The sequence below is a fragment of the Loa loa genome, assembly GCF_000183805.2.
Source record: "Loa loa unplaced genomic scaffold supercont3.70, whole genome shotgun sequence".
In the NCBI taxonomy this organism is placed as follows: Eukaryota; Metazoa; Nematoda; class Chromadorea; order Rhabditida; family Onchocercidae; genus Loa; species Loa loa.
This window is the reverse complement of record NW_018108250.1, coordinates 89,807-106,686: the sequence shown is the minus strand read 5'-3', so window position 1 is coordinate 106,686 and position 16,880 is coordinate 89,807. Positions and strand designations below refer to the sequence as shown.

Below are 16,880 nucleotides of genomic sequence, written 5' to 3'. Positions count from 1 at the left end.
AGTGAGGTTTTCAAGTCTTAAAGACTGAACGGTACTTTGGAATGCTCAGATTTTACTATTTCCTCGTCTTACAAACCTTAACTATAATTTAAAAAAAATATCTATAACGCATTTCCTCGAGAAGAGCTCCAAGATCTCCAGTAGGATGGAATGTTCTTTCTGTACTGATACTTTTCCGCCTTATTTTTCGATCAACACTGAATACGTGAGATATACCACGAGCAATTCGCAAAAAATATTCGCAACTGCGTTGCGTGAAAAGCAAACTGATTATTCCACGCTGCTCATATAAATCACCACATTTTTCCAAACCTATTCCTTTTAGAACTGCTTCTGTTACAGGTCCAATCCCGCTTATCTGAAACATTAAACATGAACTGGTTCTGCTTATATCAAAATAAATTTTAGAAACAATGGAAAATAACAAGTAAACTTCATTACTAAATTCAGTGGATGTGTAAAATTACTTTGCGTATGGGGAGATCCTTCAAGAAATTCAAAACGGCTTCTCTTTCATTCAGCAGACGATACTGCCCGTTTGGTTTATTGATATTGGAACATACTTTGGCTAACAGGGAATTTGGCGCAATTCCTGCAATATATACCACCACACATGGAATTCGCCTTTCAGTTCAAGTTATCAGCTTGCTGCCCTTTCCTCATAAACTCAACAATTGCTGAACTTAACGACTACTACTAAACGATATATCATTAACTGTACCTGCACTGCAAGTTAAACCCACTGCTTGTTCTACTCTGAATCGTATTTCATGGACAATCTAAAAAATTGTTTCATCCAGCAAATATTTTCGAATGGCATTAATAGGTTCTTTCATAGAAACAAGAAAATTGTGGAACACATACTTCATCAACATCAACTCCGAAAGTGATACGATCTCGTACACATTTACGTAGTTTTTTACATTTTGTGCATATCTCTTCAGTAATTTCAGCACTGACCAAGTGGTACATCTCATTTTCCGTAATCAAAGGCAATCGGCAAACACACTCACCCATATATCGAATTCGTTCGTGTTCGGCTGCAAAATGCATCTTTAAAATAAATATGGGGAAAATCACCAACAGCACAACAACTATGTACCTGAGCCAGTGAGAAATCGATTTTGGATATAGGTTGTTAAATTGATGTATGCTTCATCTAAGCCATCCGCATGAAAATCCGGATCATAATCTCTAAATATCTTCCGAGCCTGAAAATTAAATGCTGAAAACTTCTGTTATTTTATTCTGCTTTTCTAAATTTTAAAATTTTTAAAACACTCCAACGAACCGAAAATGCCTACCACCGAACTTGCTTCTCGATATTTTTCAAAAGAACCGGATATGATTTTTAGATGGGGGCATAACTTTTTGCAATAAAACCAGGCATAGCGGAGCGGACACCAAAACGACGAGCGGCATAATTTGATGTACTCTAGAAAAAAAGCTTGAACTGGCTGAAACATATAATGATGTTTTTAAAATATCTATTACATTCTAATTTCTACTTGAAAATGATGCAGTATAAGATGCTAAAATCATTTCATACTTTAATATAATGCGCTATATAAAAAACAGCTTCGAACAAATAGATAATAACTAAAAAGAGGTAGACTGATGAGAAGCATATTTCATAAAAAAGGCCAAACAACTGCTGCATCTATTCTGTATCACAGCTGTAGTGCAATACAAGTTGCTACAATAAAAATATCAATATAAGATATACTGTAACCACGTACATTAATGAATCAAAAGAATAATACACATACAAGCATTGAATTTGAACCAACGGCCATTGGAATATGGCGCAATGAAGGGTCATCTCTCATTTCAACAGATGCATAAAATGCATCCATGTCAACATGAACAGCATAACGAGAAAGATCACGTTCCTCTTCCAATATACCAACCAAAACATCCATCTAAATCGTGCAATCTACAGTGTATCACAAAGAATGATCCGTTAGAAGTCCACCTTAATTATAAATGTGTAGAATACAATAAAATATGATACGGAAATGTGGCGATAAAAAGCCAACTTCAGCCTGCGCCTGAAGAATCTGATGCGGAGTGAATTTCGCTGCAATGTTTTGATAACGTTTTATCTTGGCATCGATTCTCACTTTCTTTTTCTTTGCGTATTCCTCGAAATCTGGACTAGTATTTTCATTGATTATTTTCTGGACATGTTCCTAGAAAATTTTCATACTCTTTTCTAAAGAAGGACCATTTCACCCGAAATTTGCTACAGAATGAATTCTTATCAAGGACAGCAAACAAAATAATTAAAACGATGTAGCAAGGAACATAAAGAATAAAGTGTTGTTAATATATAAAGTGGTAACAATGTGCTCTGACTTTGTTCCACATGCAGGATTAGCTACTGTGGGATAACATAGGAAACAGAGCAAAAATTTCATTCCCAATGTTACATTTAAAATCTACTGCATAGTTGGTGCTGCCTTTTCCGGACAACCGACTGAATAATAGTGCACGATGTCCATCTACCATCACGAGATCCGCTGCCTTGTATGAGTTACACTAATTCTTATGAAAAAATGAAAAAAGGGAAACCTTATCAATACCAGCCATACCGGTCTTGCTGTCATCAAAGGCTAACATGTTTTACTTCACTCGTTATATGCTCGCTAGTCGATCATATATATGGAGGTCATCCAGACATACCATCGAATCTTTTCTTACAAAACACTGAAAAACGACTCACATAATAGATATGTAATATTTGTATTTGATTTTCAGAATTTTAAATTATTTATACATCTTTTTTCCCTGCAATTCACAACGTACAATCAAAAGTATTTCATAACCACAGCAACGATACGTTCACGTGGAGACTTTAACACTACAAAAAAACTATTTTCATCCCTGAACTTCAGTAAAGTAAGCCAAGTAAACAACGATACCCTAACCATAACTGCGAGCGCCACACTCTCAGACTGCTCAGCTCTTTCGGAGTCTTCATCTACTTGACAAGTAAGATTGACAGTAGAGATTATGCGATTGAGGAGGCAGCAGGAATCGATAAGAGTTGCGGAAAACAAGAGCTTGAAAGAGTGAGAGGTCGACTGGTGGCGACATAGGAAGACCTTGTGGTGGAAGCGGGAAGGGGCAGGGTGCCGTATTTAGGGTGTAATTACTGGACTTTCTGAGGTATTTGGTCAATAGTAGGCAAGAGAAAGTTCCGGGAATCACTGCCACTCACTTCCCAACTTTTCGAGATGTCCTCTGAATTGGTTTTGACAACCTTTTAACTTATCTATTTAGACAATTCTGCTGCCCTTTGTCTGATAAACTGAGTCAGACTGTTCCAGAACATTTGCTTAACAGATGAAAATTTTTAAAAACTGCGGACTTATCGTTATATGTGCTCTTTCATAATCAGATTTCTATTTTTATGACTAATGGTAAATTGGACCAATAATGGGAACTTTTTCTGAATAATCTAAAAAATTTTTCGAAAAAAGACCTAGTTTATTCGGCTGTAGCAGACCATCAGTATTTCGGCCTAGGCCACATACTGAAGTTTTAGCAGACTTTAAGACACCTGAAGTGATATTATGCATTTAGGAAGATTTCTGACGGCGGTGGTCAGGTTAGCATATAATTTGCTAGCGTTCTAGGTTGAAGTATCCTTTTTTTTCGCGGAGGTTGTGGCAAAGAGAGATGATGACAGAATATAGTTGAGTTGCTTTAAATAAAGGTATCTTGAAGGAAGGGCTGCTACTATTATGACATATTCTTGACTTATTTTCTGACTGCTGTCCTCCCAACTTTCTGTAAAACAGATATTGCAGAGAGAAAGCAAGGAAACCGAGCAAATGATTCGTTCAGTGTTAGTGAGTTTTTACAGTTTTATAGTTTCAATTCTTTGCTCGCTTTATCATGTTTTTAAGGATCTATTTCCTATAATCTTTTGAGTGATCAAAAGTAATGATTTTATTCTGATTGGATTTTAGGCAGTGGCATCTCCACTTCACCAGATGTTTACAGCCAGATTTTGCACCTCCTCTATTATGTTAACTGGTGTTCGACCTTTGGGTCCAAAAAACAAAGCACCTGATTTTTCTGTACGCTTATCTTTGCAGACTTATTTTTATCACTTCGCTTGGTTGTGGTTGCTATTTTGAAAATTAGAGAATAATCTTTTTGTACAAAACGATTTATAAAATCGTTCTGTGGAAGTAAGAGGGTAATTCTTTTGTGCGGAATCACTTTGCAAGCATATTTGCTGTTTCAGGGGACAGCAGTTGTAAATGGCGATTTCAAAACAATTAGCATGAAAGACTACAAAGGAAAATGGCTTATCCTATTTTTTATCCACTTGACTTGTTAGTTAATCTTCGTTTTGTCCTTCAAAATTTCGTATTTTGTCTTGGTGATTCTCTGAATTTTGTAGGATTTCTATTATGGCCAACGCAGTGGCACAGTGGCATTGCTTCAGCCTATGGGGTGATGATCCATGGTTTAACTCTGAGTGCTCTAAAGTCTTCATAGATAAATTGATCAAACAATAAGTTTGTTAATCCACTGATTCTTAACCTTGATCTTGCAATTAATACTGCTTTCAGTACATTCGTTTGTCCAACCGAGATTACTGCCTTCAGCGATCGATATGCGGAGTTTCAGAAATTAAACGCAGAATTAATTGCATGTTCGTGCGACTCCCACTTCTCACACCTAGCTTGGACACAGGTCCCGCGTAGTGAAGGTGGTCTTGGTGATATGCAGGTTCGCGTTTTTTATACTAAATTTCTACAAGTTTTGGTAATGTGTCCAATCTTCATTCCATTAGTCTTAAATAGGCTGGAAAATTTCCTTGCAGATTCCAGTGCTTGCAGACTTTAATAAAGATATAGCGAATGCATTCGGTGTGCTTGATCATGAAACAGGTATCTCATATCGGTAAGATACCCTATCTTGTTAGTTTGTCTAGAATATTTTAAATTTTGTTCACATCATGTATGCTATTCCTCAAACAAAATTAAGGTATCTCTCTTAGTTATTAAACCTCAATGTTTTTCTTTTTTTTTTGTTTCAGAGGTTTGTTCTTAATTGATCCAAATGGTGAAATCCGTCATACTCTGGTGAACGACCTTTCAGTTGGTCGTAGTGTGGATGAAGCATTTCGTACGTTGAAAGCCTTTCAGTTTGTGGAGAAACATGGTGAAGTATGTCCAGCAAATTGGTCTGATGATAAGCCAACAATTAAGCCCGGTGTCAGGGAATCCAAGGAGTACTTCAAAAAGTTGACGGTCATGCATTAAAGATCCGATAGCACGTAAAAATGAATTCTCATTTAAGCTACTTGAAGTTCTTTTTTTTTTTCGTTTTGTTTTGCTTTGTTTTGAACGATAGAGTTTTTTATTTGTTTGTTTAAAGGTTCAGTTGCTTTTTGTGGTGATATCTATACGATTTATAATAAATAATTGATATTTGAAAAGAAACCTGATACCAATTAAGTCGCACAATTTAACTTAGTCGAGCACGACACAGTTTCATGGGTGGGAAAGGCTGAGAAAGCTTGTTTTTCGGTGGATAATTTGGTTCGCAGATGAATCATCCTCGTTTTGAGTGAACTGGTATGTGGTTTAAAACTTACAAGAATACATGATTAATTTCATCAAGAGCTGTAGCGAGTGGTTGGATATGAAGGGTAATGTTGAATTTTAAAATGGAACTGTTATCTCTATATATGAAGTGCTCATCCATTATGTAGGCAGCGAAGTGATTGTATTTATACGTGACAATCCCACAAATGGCAACGGTAGAAAGGTATGGTAATTTCCAATCAAAACAGTGCTTAGGAGACCGAAAAGGAATGAAGGGCTCAGTATTGAAAGTCTTTTTGCAAGAATATTTTCGATGATTGGAAGTCGATGGATATGTTCTCTGAAAATGTTAAAACAGACGGAAATGATTAACAACATTTGTAGCTATGCGTTTCAAGCAAGGAAAGGTGAAGGTGAAGCACGCGTTACGAGTTTCCAGTAACTAAAATCTGAGCCAGGAGCATTCACGATACCTTAATGTTTATGCGTACTTGTGATAAGGGCCCGTTACTTATCCTTTGTTCTATTTGAATCCATACGGCCTTTATCTATTCTACGGTTTACTGTGCCACGAGAAAGTGAATTCCGAACCTTGGGAAGAAGCAAAACCCGTCTTGAACACCAATCTCCTAGAAGTTACGCGTGCAATACTGAACGAATTTTCACGAATTCTACGGACATACAATGTTTACATGTTCATTTGGTCCTAAATATTTGTAAGATTCTCCAGGATCAAGGAGTATGTATCGTCTAGAAATTGGTTGGGTTTTCGTTAGAGATTCAGACGGTTTGTTAAGGTGTTTCAGACGACTTCCTGACATAAATGAGACTTGAAAACTGCCATAACTGCTTTGTATTAAAAAATTTCGGTTGCTTCGGAAAGAACAATGAGTCTCATTATCCAGAACTCTGAGCACCTGGTATGGTAGTTCTCGAAATTGGTATCATTGTGGACAGGTTTTTCTTTTCTCACATATTTTAAAAATAAGTATCGCTGATAACCTGAAAGTAAACAGAAGGGTAATAAACTGGATCGTAATAAGTTGAAGTTACTTTTAGATTTCATGAAAGAAGAAATGACTGGTGATTATGACCAAGGACAAGGTGCGCAAAACACCAGCAGCAACAAAACATGAACTATGGAAGTAACTATAGTCGGGTCTTACTAATTGGCTCATTTCACTCATTTCAGTATTTTATTGTTCATTTCAAATATTCATGTAACCCTCTAAAATGAAGGGGCGCAGCTCTTATCCATCGTTTGTTCCATTAACTCGTGTTATTCAAAAATTCTTGTTCAAGCCATAGACCTGGATATAAAACATGGGCATGCAATTTGAATGTAGTGAAAAGCGGCAGGTCATGGGGACGCTGTTCTAATAAACAAGAGCTCGCGATTTGCAAGCAGTTTTTGTTTCAAAATTTACAAGCAGTTTCTAAATCATACTTGCCTGAATCCCTAAATGCTCAAGAAATGCCCTTCTTTACTGCTTAAAACTTAAATTTGGTTTTATCAGAATGTTTGAATATTCAAACAGGTTTGCGGAGGGAAATGCGAATATGCAAGGAAATCAAGGCCGACGGTCAATTCGAAAACATACAAAATGTCAATCCCCGCAAACTATTTATATCTTCCAATTAAATCGTTGGTTGAGTACTCGTACTTCGCTAACAGAACTTTTCAGCCCGCTCCAGGTTTCCGCAAATACACTCCCATATTTCGGATTTTTTCACGACTGCTACTCCTTCATTGTATTCTGTAAATCATTTATTACTTCCACTCAATTATTTGCTACTCGGTTAGTCCCCACTGCATTAAAAACAGTCAAATTTAAATTTGTCAATCACTAAACTTGTTTACATGTAGAAGAGGATCTCAATTTTTTGAAATTCAATTGTCCCTGCCAGAATTTTTATGACGGTGGCAAAGCCTTTGCCTTCCTCAAAACTTAAGAAAGCAAAACAATTCGAAGCAATCCAATCACTCTAAAGCAACCGAAATCAAGCAGCAAGTGCAGTCACTTGTTTCTTGTAGTTGGAAAAGATCACAGTAACGTATCCCATCAGAAAGCCTGCTAAACTTTTTAATACAATATCAAATCCTGAAAATTTGCAAGTAGTTTTCAACTTATACCTGTTTGAATCCACTTACAAGAGCACTGACAAACGTATGCTTAAAACTACAACATGCTCGATGACCATTAAAATTAAATCAAAATCGAATCCAAAAAGTTTAGTTCCTGCCCTCAAAGCTCACGATTCTGTTCATATGCATTATTATTGAACTTGGGCCCCCAGATTCTTCAAAATAACAAGGCAGTGCTAATAACAAAACACCTGTTAGGAATGTACAATACAGATAACTATTCGCACAAGCATTCGTACAATACAGATAATTATTCGCACAAGCATGCTACTGCGCTGGCGTTGTCAAGATAATATGGGATCAGAGTAGCCTCGTATATAAATAAAGTTTATCGGCGTAGCAGATAAACGTATATAGAATACAGAAGTTCCTGAAACCATAAATTACGCATTCGAGAGAAAACCGCAATTTCGATATCGGCCCGAAGACAGTTGAGGATAACCAAAACAAAACCAACTTACGACAAACATAATTGCCAGTTGTTGTTCCTCAGAAAAGTACAGATAAATTACAAAGACCATTTCCTATTATAGATCTTCAGCAGCTTAATTAGAACAAACTAAGATTTTTATAACGAAGATTCATTTGTAGATGTGCTGAAGATTTTACATCCACATTACTGATTCGTACCAATAAAAGTTCAGCAAAATACAAAATGAGCAAAGCAGTGGTAATTGAGAAGTAAAGAAATTACAAAAGCTGAAATGACCTACAAAATCAATTAAGTGGGTGACCGAGAAAAATAAGAAAACAAAAACGTAAGAAAGAGACGAATCTAAATTCAAGTAAACAAGGAAGAATTAAAGAATAGGTGTTTAATGTACATTCGTGCACATTAAGACAAAAAAGGAACGAATCATTACTGAGAAAATCAAATAATTTTCGTGCAGAAGATGATTTCCGGGATTTGGCCATCTTCGACAGATGTACCATTATTATTACCAGCAGCGTAAGTAAATTGAAAAGTTATGACTCCAGTTGAAGGGGACTGATGAACAATACGCCGCAAACCTTTGGTGCCATAATGAGAATCGGGACCCTGAGAAACTCATACGAGTGTAATAAGAGTCTAATTTTGTTTTTTTTAATTTTTTTTTTACGAGTCTAACTTTGCAAAATTAGACTCGTATGAGTCTAATTTCGCAAAGTTAACGGAAGTTAATGAATCCAGTAAAGTGTTCAAAAACTGATATTTTGCAGGAGAGGAATTTCGGTAAACATCTTACCTTTAAACGTGCAGAAGCAATGTAAGTAACACAGGGGCTGATTTCCACAGGTTCTCTGAACAACACTCGAAATGTCCCACATGACCCATCACAGGAAAATGACGTATCATTGCTTGCCAAAATTTTCCCCGTGCCACAATGAAGAATCTTGAACAGAATAGGAATAATACAGTTTATGTGTATGATCACGGGAAATATATTGCTCTAAACAGTATTAATCAGTGACAAGCAAAAAAAACCTACTTGAATAGTAACTTGGTACTCATGGGGACCGTGAATTGAGCCGTGCAAACCGAAACCAATAACATAGATTCTTCTATCAACAGTAAACCTAGAACTCAGGCAAATATTTCCATTTTTTACATGTAAACATATAGGTATTTCTTAAAAAGGTACTTCTTTAACTTGGAACTGGTCCAATGAATTTTCTGATTTCTTTAGCCTTTACACGAAGAATTAACTACTCCTGACTTCATCTTCAGCAGAATACAATGCAGGAAAATGTCGGGAAGAAACAACAAAATACCACGGAAGACTGATATATTTTAAACTTTATTCATATGCATTCCAGAACTTCATCACAGCCAAAGTTCTTTTACAAGACGTAAAGGTGAGTGACAGAGAAGTTTTGAATGGCTCTAAGAATGCGAGAATGCATGTCTTGATTTTTTCACGAGTTTTGCAATGAATGTTTCTGAGCAAACAGCAAAACTACAAGAGAAAACCGAGACCTTCGAGATTACCACTTATCAAAGATTCGGATTTTCCACTTATATGAATTTGAAGCAAAAAATCAAAAAGAAAAACAGAACATACTTAATACGATCTGGTGTACCGCTGTATCCCCAACGTCCTTCAACGCGTTGGAAACGACTAACTACTACTTCCTTACCAAACACGCAACAACGTGGAACATCCAGAAATTCAATCTGTGGTTTAGGATTGACCGTAAAATACAGAAAGAGGTTAACCAATTCACGATCAGTTAGTATACCTGTTTGAGCTAAAAATTTTTCCTTAATAAACTTCACGCAGCGAGTTCGTCATGTTAAATCAACAAAAATTTCTAAAGGTTCGTTTTTGTTTTTTCTTTTTTTCGCCTTCAAGATGAATATGTTTACCAGCATGTTGGGCAAATTCGTCAATTGTCATCAACGGAAAGCGTATCATATGTAAAGCTCTGCCAAGCACTGTTCGCTGATTCTCTGCACTAACGGTCAAGGTCCGACGTCGACATTCTTCCACACTCCATCGAAGTACTGCGAGGAATAATGGCGCTTCACGAACCCGCAAAGTGTTTCGCTTCAGAACAACACAAAGTGTATCCAGATCAATTTCCGTGAAACCTGAAACATCAATTTTGACTCAGTACAAGTCGCTGTTCAAAAGGAGAAACGTATTCATAGTTACCAACAGAAAAGAATGATTTACCTTCCGCATTCAAAGCCTCAATCGTATTTCTGTCAATTATATCTAAACAAAGGCTAGCTAACTGCGGCTCATCGAACAATCGTGCCTGAGTCAGCAACATAAAAGCGTTATCAGCGCCTAAATTTCGTTTCAAGAAATCAACACAAGCGAGTTCCATAGCTGGCACTGCATACTTTTTGGCTGAAGAAAATACGGAATAAAATATGGCTGAAAAAGAAATACGATTGCAAATGTTAACTTCATAAACTATTTTCTATAAAAACAAACTTTCCCAGTTCAGCTTTTGCAAAAGACATTAAAAATTTTTCACAGCTTAGGAAAATAATATATCATAATACCATATTACTCACGGTAGCTAGTGTTGTTTATCGTGAACACGAAAAACATTGTGAAGTTTCAAGGAATGCATGCCTGTATAGAGAGTTGTCATTACAATTTCTGGTCCAAAAGAAACATCATCTGTATAAAGGAATTTAAGCAAAGCCAAAAAAGCTCCAGGTTCGACATCAGGTAAGTAAATATCTTGACTACTTTCCACATTATTCGTCCCTGCTCCTACAAACAGCCGTTTATTTCTCATGGTGATAACAGTAAAACACATATACTGCATTTAAATTATTTAATGTGACTCTGACGAAATTTGTAAATTTGTTTAACAAATTTTATCCAAGATCTACCGATTGTATTGTTCGCCAACCCACCGTTAAACATAGCATCAAAAACAGCTGAGCCAGTAATTAATATGAATTTATGTGCAGGAATCCTCTGAAAAGAAAAAGAAAATATCAGCATGTATAAAATTTGCAGAGCTCTAGGCGCATCTACAGAACCAATAATTCTTGAAAGCGTATGACAAAGTATAACCAGTACATGCCTGGGTTAGTTCGCCGCGGCCAACAACAAACCAGATATCAGCAAGAATTTCGTTGCAATATAAAAACGTAAAACGTTCCTTCAGCGTGCTTTTCGATGCTTGCCAGCCCATATATGGTACTTCACCAGTTCCACTTCAACCAAAATAATTGTCTAATTTTTATGACACCAAGGAACTCATGCATTCGTTATTACATAATGTTCTTTTTTGATTTTATAACGACAATTTTATGCATTCAAATAATGCAAAGATTTGTTGTCTTAACTGCAGAAAAAAAAATTAAGGCAAAGTCTGACATCAGTGAGCATTTACTTGCCACAGCGTCTTCGATTCTCGAAGTGTCGTTTACCGCACGTCCCACAGCGACAGCATTGTGAAGTGGATATTGGCATGAACCTACACTTGACCCGTTTACATCCAGTCATGTCATGATTTCGTTTTGGTAAGCAAGAATAAAAAATCTCGACCGCATACTACGTATAAATGGATAAATTTGTAGCGATATTATAAGTACTAAAATGCTTGATAAATGCAGTAACTAATCGGTAGTTTCCATTTCACACTGTTTGGAAGAGATCCTCATGCACAATAAAGGCGAACACCTATGGAAACTGCATATTAATATTTAAAATACTAACCATCTTGAGCATCAATCAGACGTTTGTTCACTGAAGCACGGAGAGATGATGCGTTATGAACAAGAGATGTTGCATCATGCAGTGGTCTGGAAGCCCTCTCTGTATATTAAGTTTCAAGATTGAGAAGAAATGAATTAACGGCAAAATAAATTAAGTAACTGAGTTCCCAAATTTCACTGAGTTTATACAAACAAAACGTAGCTTTATACATAGGATATTAACAACACATAAATGAAGCTTATCAAATAACCCGATAACTTCCTCTGCTCGTGCTGTAATGATACCAACTGTTTCATTTGTTCTTTCGAGGAATTCGGAACCTCTGGTGTTTGGATCATTCAGCAAGCGTCGCTGCTCATCTGCAGCGTCATCTACTGTCTCCTATGCATTGCATGTGATAATAGCAGTTTCATTGCATTAAAAAATGTAAAAAATCCAAACAGGGAAGAACTGTATTGTTGAAGAAAGAACTCAAATTTGAAATACCGAATGAAAAGCCTGCTGCTCAATAATATCATCAATCGACATGCGGATGTGATTCTGTAAACGAAGCTGTTGCAAATCAGCAACAAGTGGATAACCATTTTCAATTTCTAACGATGCATCTTCGACATACGATTCCGACAAATCCTGATTTTTAGAATAATTAAGTGGCACACCGTGATTTGAATTTGATGAATTAGATAATATGAAATTATTATTTTTTTCCTTTTGACAAATTAGATAATATGAAATTACCTCATATTGAAACTAAGTAACGTAGCTTTCACTATCAGTGTCAAAAGAAAATTTCGTGATTTGGAAAATACAGCACACCATATCTGGAACGAAATTTTAGCATTCCTGAACTATAAGGATATTTTTTGTCCGATATCATTCTTCAACAGTACGAAGTCAATTTCAATATTCATTACTTTGAACTTACATCTACAAAATGTACGTCATTCTGATTCATATTTCCCAGCGGACGAGTGGCGCTTGGACCAGTCAGAAAGTTTGGGAGAGAACGAGAAGCATTAGCCGTAGTAGTTGCATCATTCGGCATATGTGTACTACCTGAAAGTATTGAGAGTGCAACAGCAGTTATTACTGAAATAACTAGTAACACATTTAATTGAATACCAGACCTTTAAGTAGAATGTTTAAATTTCTTAAAAAATGCAGTTACACCGTATGCTGGTCGTTGATCAATATGTAAGCAGCAAATTATTGTATTTTGAAAGTTTCACACTTACTTGCACATATGCTTCACAGTATCTGTGCAACAAGCAACACGCTAATCAACGTGAGTGCTTTATAACGTCAGCAGTAATACCTACTGAAATTGAACAGAAACAAAAATGAGTGCTACCGGTATGAAGATCGCAAGAATGGTTCGAGGGCTGATGACATGAAGTAGCAGCATACGAAGAAGAATCATTTCGAGATTCCTGAAGAGATATCTCTCTGTTCGTCGGTGTCCCAGTCCGATCAATTTTCGGTTTGGTCCCACCTGAGTTAAACTCTGAAGATGACATGTGGAAGCTCCACAGAGATTATGTGCTGGTGGTGGCTTGAAATTTAGCAAATATTTTTGTTTCGACTCTGCAACAGGAAAATGCAGCCTTGAGAGATGCTGATTTCGTCGTTAGCGCATCCCGCGTATGTGATTCCTCCAGCTGTCCACCATCATGAACTTAAATACTCACCCATCCTCCCATACAACATTTTCATCGTCTGCACACGGTATATTTCGCATAGACAAAGATTTTCGAAAGTCGGTCCCAAACCCAGTAGGGAGATATCGAGCCAACCCTCTCAACGAATTTGGAAGGTCTCAGGGGCCGAATGCATTCCGCTAACCGGTGCCGATACTTCATTAAAGCAATGTGAATGTCTGCTATCCTTCCATTACAGTCATCAGGAAGTACTAGACGATTTTTTTCTATCGAAAATTTAATAGCTTTATAATATGCGTTAGTAGTATCTTCGAAAGAACCTTAAAGAAAAGGTTAACCTTTGGGGGTACTTCTGGTCATATATTTCCATTACTTTGTTATCTTTCCATCAGTTCCTCTATACGAATACAAATTTGTTTCCATAGACCGGACATTCACAACAACACCAACATATCAAGGAGCCACTCTTGACATGCTTTTCTAATCGTAATCAATTAGTCTTTTTGCCTCTGATGTTCGCTATCGCTTACGTCCATCATTACCTTATAAATTCTGATTTACTTTAAATGTTATGGTATCGTGACAATAATATGGAAGTAAGATGGGATTTTGATTTCCACTGCTTGAAAACCTTCGTGAATCAGAAGCTTTCTGACTGATTGGTTTTTCAAATTTAAATATAAAATAAAAGATTTGAAAAATGTCCAGCTTGGAATTTTTAAGCCATTATCGAAGCTGCTTTTAGCGATCTGCGCGGCTGTTGTACTGTGAGTGTAGTATGTAGCCACCACTTAAATGTTGAAAATGTTGTATTTGTATAGCTTTGATCACAGTCCATCGCCCTTGTTGTGTAAATTACAGACTTTCAGAATTTTATTTCGTTTTTGTATTGTCGCCACAGGTCCATGTCATTTTCGTTATTAAAAAGTTGCGTCAGACTAATCTGGTAAAAAGTGATGCCTCTCGCCTCTTCGGTATCGGGAGTTCAGAGGTCAATTTGTCAAGATTACGAGAGCATACCAAGATAAGGTTTCGAATAATGTGAGCTTTGATATTAAAAGTATTAGTGCCGAAGCTTGAGATAACTGTCTCATTTATTTGAGTTTCTTGCGTAACAAGTTCACAGTTTATATCTTCCTCACAATATTTGATGTTCAACCATTTATTTATCTTTATTAAATTCATATAAGTGAAAAAATGAAGGGAATCTGGAAATAGAATTCGTAACACAAACATTTATTAAATGTGGAAAACATTCCTTTCTTATTTATCACCAAAGAACATTTTGAAAGGACACAGGCAGAAGTGCTAGTTTTAGTAAGAAATTTACCCTTTACTCGTTTGTCCCTTATCTTATTACGAAATGACATGACAAGGTGAGTAGATTGCGCATGATGATTTGTTTTTGATACAGATGACATTGGATATCCTTGTAGTTATAAGATTACTTCGAAATTATGAAAGTACGGCTTCCTCCTGCACTATTAAACTGAAATTCAAAAAAAAAGGAAAAAAAAAGAAACTTCAAGACTAAGGCTGACTGTTTAAAATTACAAAAATTTCAATTAACTGTTATACAAAAAAGAAACAGCCCGGAAGGAATGCGTATAGAATGGATTTTTTTTCAACAATTCAACTGTTAAAAAAGGTGAAAACAACACACTGTTCTCTGTTAAAATATATGAATAAGTTTGGTGATTCCTGTTAGAAGGTGAATTGTTGATATTACCTGTAATACTGGAATAACACGGTATTTGTGTCAGGTGTTGCCTTGAATTGTGATGATTCCAATATGGCGAACTAGCGAGAAGGTAACCTAGTGCTGATGAATTGATCTTTTGGTGGAACTGAAATCTGCCTGTCAAGACACAGCCTTCAGTTAAGCCCCTTAAACTTTAATAAACGTTCATAGGTTTCATAGGTTCATAGGTTAAAGACTCGCCCCACTGAAATATTTTCATGACAAATATTAATTCTCAATTAGCACTGTAATCTACGTGTGTCATCAAGAAATTATCCTTTACATGATTTATCAGCATACGTACATCGGCTAATTTTTTAAATTTATGCTTGTTTGTAACTTGCAACTCGATTTAACAACGAAACCAATCAATCCTTCATGAAGTTGTAACAAAAAAAGTAAGCTAACATGGAAGTAAATCAACAGATTTTGAAATAATCATTTCATAGACATTACTTCGCAACATCCATGGAATCTTCGTGAGACTATGATTTAAATAATTACAAGCGTTTTCTGCAAATAATATTCTGCCGTTAAAAGTGAGCGGTTGATCGACAAAATCGCACATTATCAAATATTATTTAAAAACTTATTTAGGATTTCACTTATTCAGTTCCAATAAAAAGACATACCAACTTTTGGGATAATGTAAGCATTTTCTTCCAACTCATGTTTTAGATACAATACTGCATATTTCGACTTATCGTGCTGTCTGTATTATCATTAAACTTCTGTCACTTGCCTTATTCACTACTTTGTCACGATGATTTAAGTAATTTTTTAAAAAGCTATTTTATAAGTTTAGCCCTATGGCGCATAAAAGAACAGCTAGCCACGTATATTTTGTTCCTTGTACATAGTTCTAAACATGCTTTTGCATAAGTTGTTTGGGTAGCACATGTGGACTTGTCACTAAAATTAAAGATATCAAATGACTTTTAAAGAAAAATCAAGATTTGTTTTCGGATAATATACACTTGGTGAGAATGAAGACATTCACATACCTTCGAAATTACAACTGAGTTGTTCACAGTAATTCAAATGCGTGAAGTCAGTTGATGACGAATCAGAAGTTGTGGTGGATGACAAAGCTATCCATTCTGAGTAGTTTGTTCTGGGAACGAATGTATTTTTTGAAGCTTTGCCATCCTGTTTCTTTTGTGAAGATTCAGTTTGATGTTTTTCGATAGCCCAGACAAAATTTTCATAAGTTTCCGGTTTGGTACTGGAAAGTACGAAGTAGTACTAAGAAATTGGAAATTCCAAATCAATAAAAACCAAACATGTGCAACAGTTATTACCACATAATACTGTCATTTCGCTCAGTCAAATATTCTTCATTGATTTCCTTGTTGAGCTTTTTTGTTTCACAGCTTCCAAGATAAGCAATCTTATCGATAATCAAGTATTGATTCCGTGCTGTTATCCCATTGTGAGATGATATTAAGCTGCAAATTCAATCTTTATTGTGTTTTTCAAGTTTTATGAAGCTATCTTTTCAGCTGCAAAATAAAACGAAAACCGTAAATGATTCCAGAACTGTCTCTTTGAAATCGAAAATTAAAAGAGATTTGTCATCAGCGACTTCATCATTCT

The 16,880-nt window shown here is 36.0% G+C and overlaps 4 protein-coding genes across 4 annotated transcripts in view; 1 reads left to right on the top strand and 3 right to left on the bottom strand.

The window, feature by feature from the left end:
- Positions 1–88: 88 nt before the first annotated feature.
- On the bottom strand, positions 89–2,622 carry LOAG_17401 (CBR-POLK-1 protein; the record flags this gene model as incomplete). The annotated part of the gene is made up of 9 exons (XM_003137828.2): positions 89–358; positions 468–592; positions 722–779; positions 865–1,040; positions 1,103–1,211; positions 1,305–1,457; positions 1,770–1,922; positions 2,040–2,192; positions 2,575–2,622. 9 exons carry the CDS (start codon positions 2,620–2,622, stop codon positions 89–91), a joined length of 1,245 nt encoding a protein of 414 aa, XP_003137876.2.
- A 980-nt stretch (positions 2,623–3,602) lies between these two features.
- Positions 3,603–5,429, top strand: LOAG_02289 (thioredoxin peroxidase 1). Its single transcript, XM_020445966.1, has 6 exons — positions 3,603–3,857; positions 3,978–4,088; positions 4,259–4,349; positions 4,590–4,749; positions 4,844–4,923; positions 5,060–5,429. The coding sequence occupies exons 3-6, from the start codon at positions 4,318–4,320 to the stop codon at positions 5,283–5,285; spliced, it is 498 nt and encodes a 165-aa protein (XP_020303633.1). The 5' UTR covers positions 3,603–3,857; positions 3,978–4,088; positions 4,259–4,317; the 3' UTR covers positions 5,286–5,429.
- Positions 5,430–8,060: 2,631 nt separating this feature from the next.
- On the bottom strand, positions 8,061–13,402 carry LOAG_02288 (BTB/POZ domain-containing protein 2; the record flags this gene model as incomplete). Its single annotated transcript, XM_020445965.1, has 15 exons — positions 8,061–8,755; positions 8,943–9,089; positions 9,186–9,273; positions 9,759–9,945; positions 10,064–10,288; positions 10,374–10,553; positions 10,785–10,928; positions 11,051–11,138; positions 11,248–11,380; positions 11,544–11,643; positions 11,886–11,971; positions 12,136–12,266; positions 12,372–12,515; positions 12,811–12,941; positions 13,201–13,402. The coding sequence occupies 15 exons, from the start codon at positions 13,400–13,402 to the stop codon at positions 8,588–8,590; spliced, it is 2,154 nt and encodes a 717-aa protein (XP_020303632.1). The 3' UTR covers positions 8,061–8,587.
- A 1,941-nt stretch (positions 13,403–15,343) lies between these two features.
- LOAG_17400 (hypothetical protein) overlaps positions 15,344–16,880 on the bottom strand; it is a gene marked incomplete at both ends in the record, with an annotated part of 3,017 nt that continues 1,480 nt past the window's right edge. Inside the window, 4 exons of the mRNA XM_020450062.1 lie at positions 15,344–15,390; positions 15,693–15,797; positions 16,289–16,509; positions 16,586–16,732. Coding sequence (XP_020306314.1) covers positions 15,344–15,390; positions 15,693–15,797; positions 16,289–16,509; positions 16,586–16,732 — 520 coding nt within the window. The remainder of the gene's footprint in view (positions 15,391–15,692; positions 15,798–16,288; positions 16,510–16,585; positions 16,733–16,880) is intronic.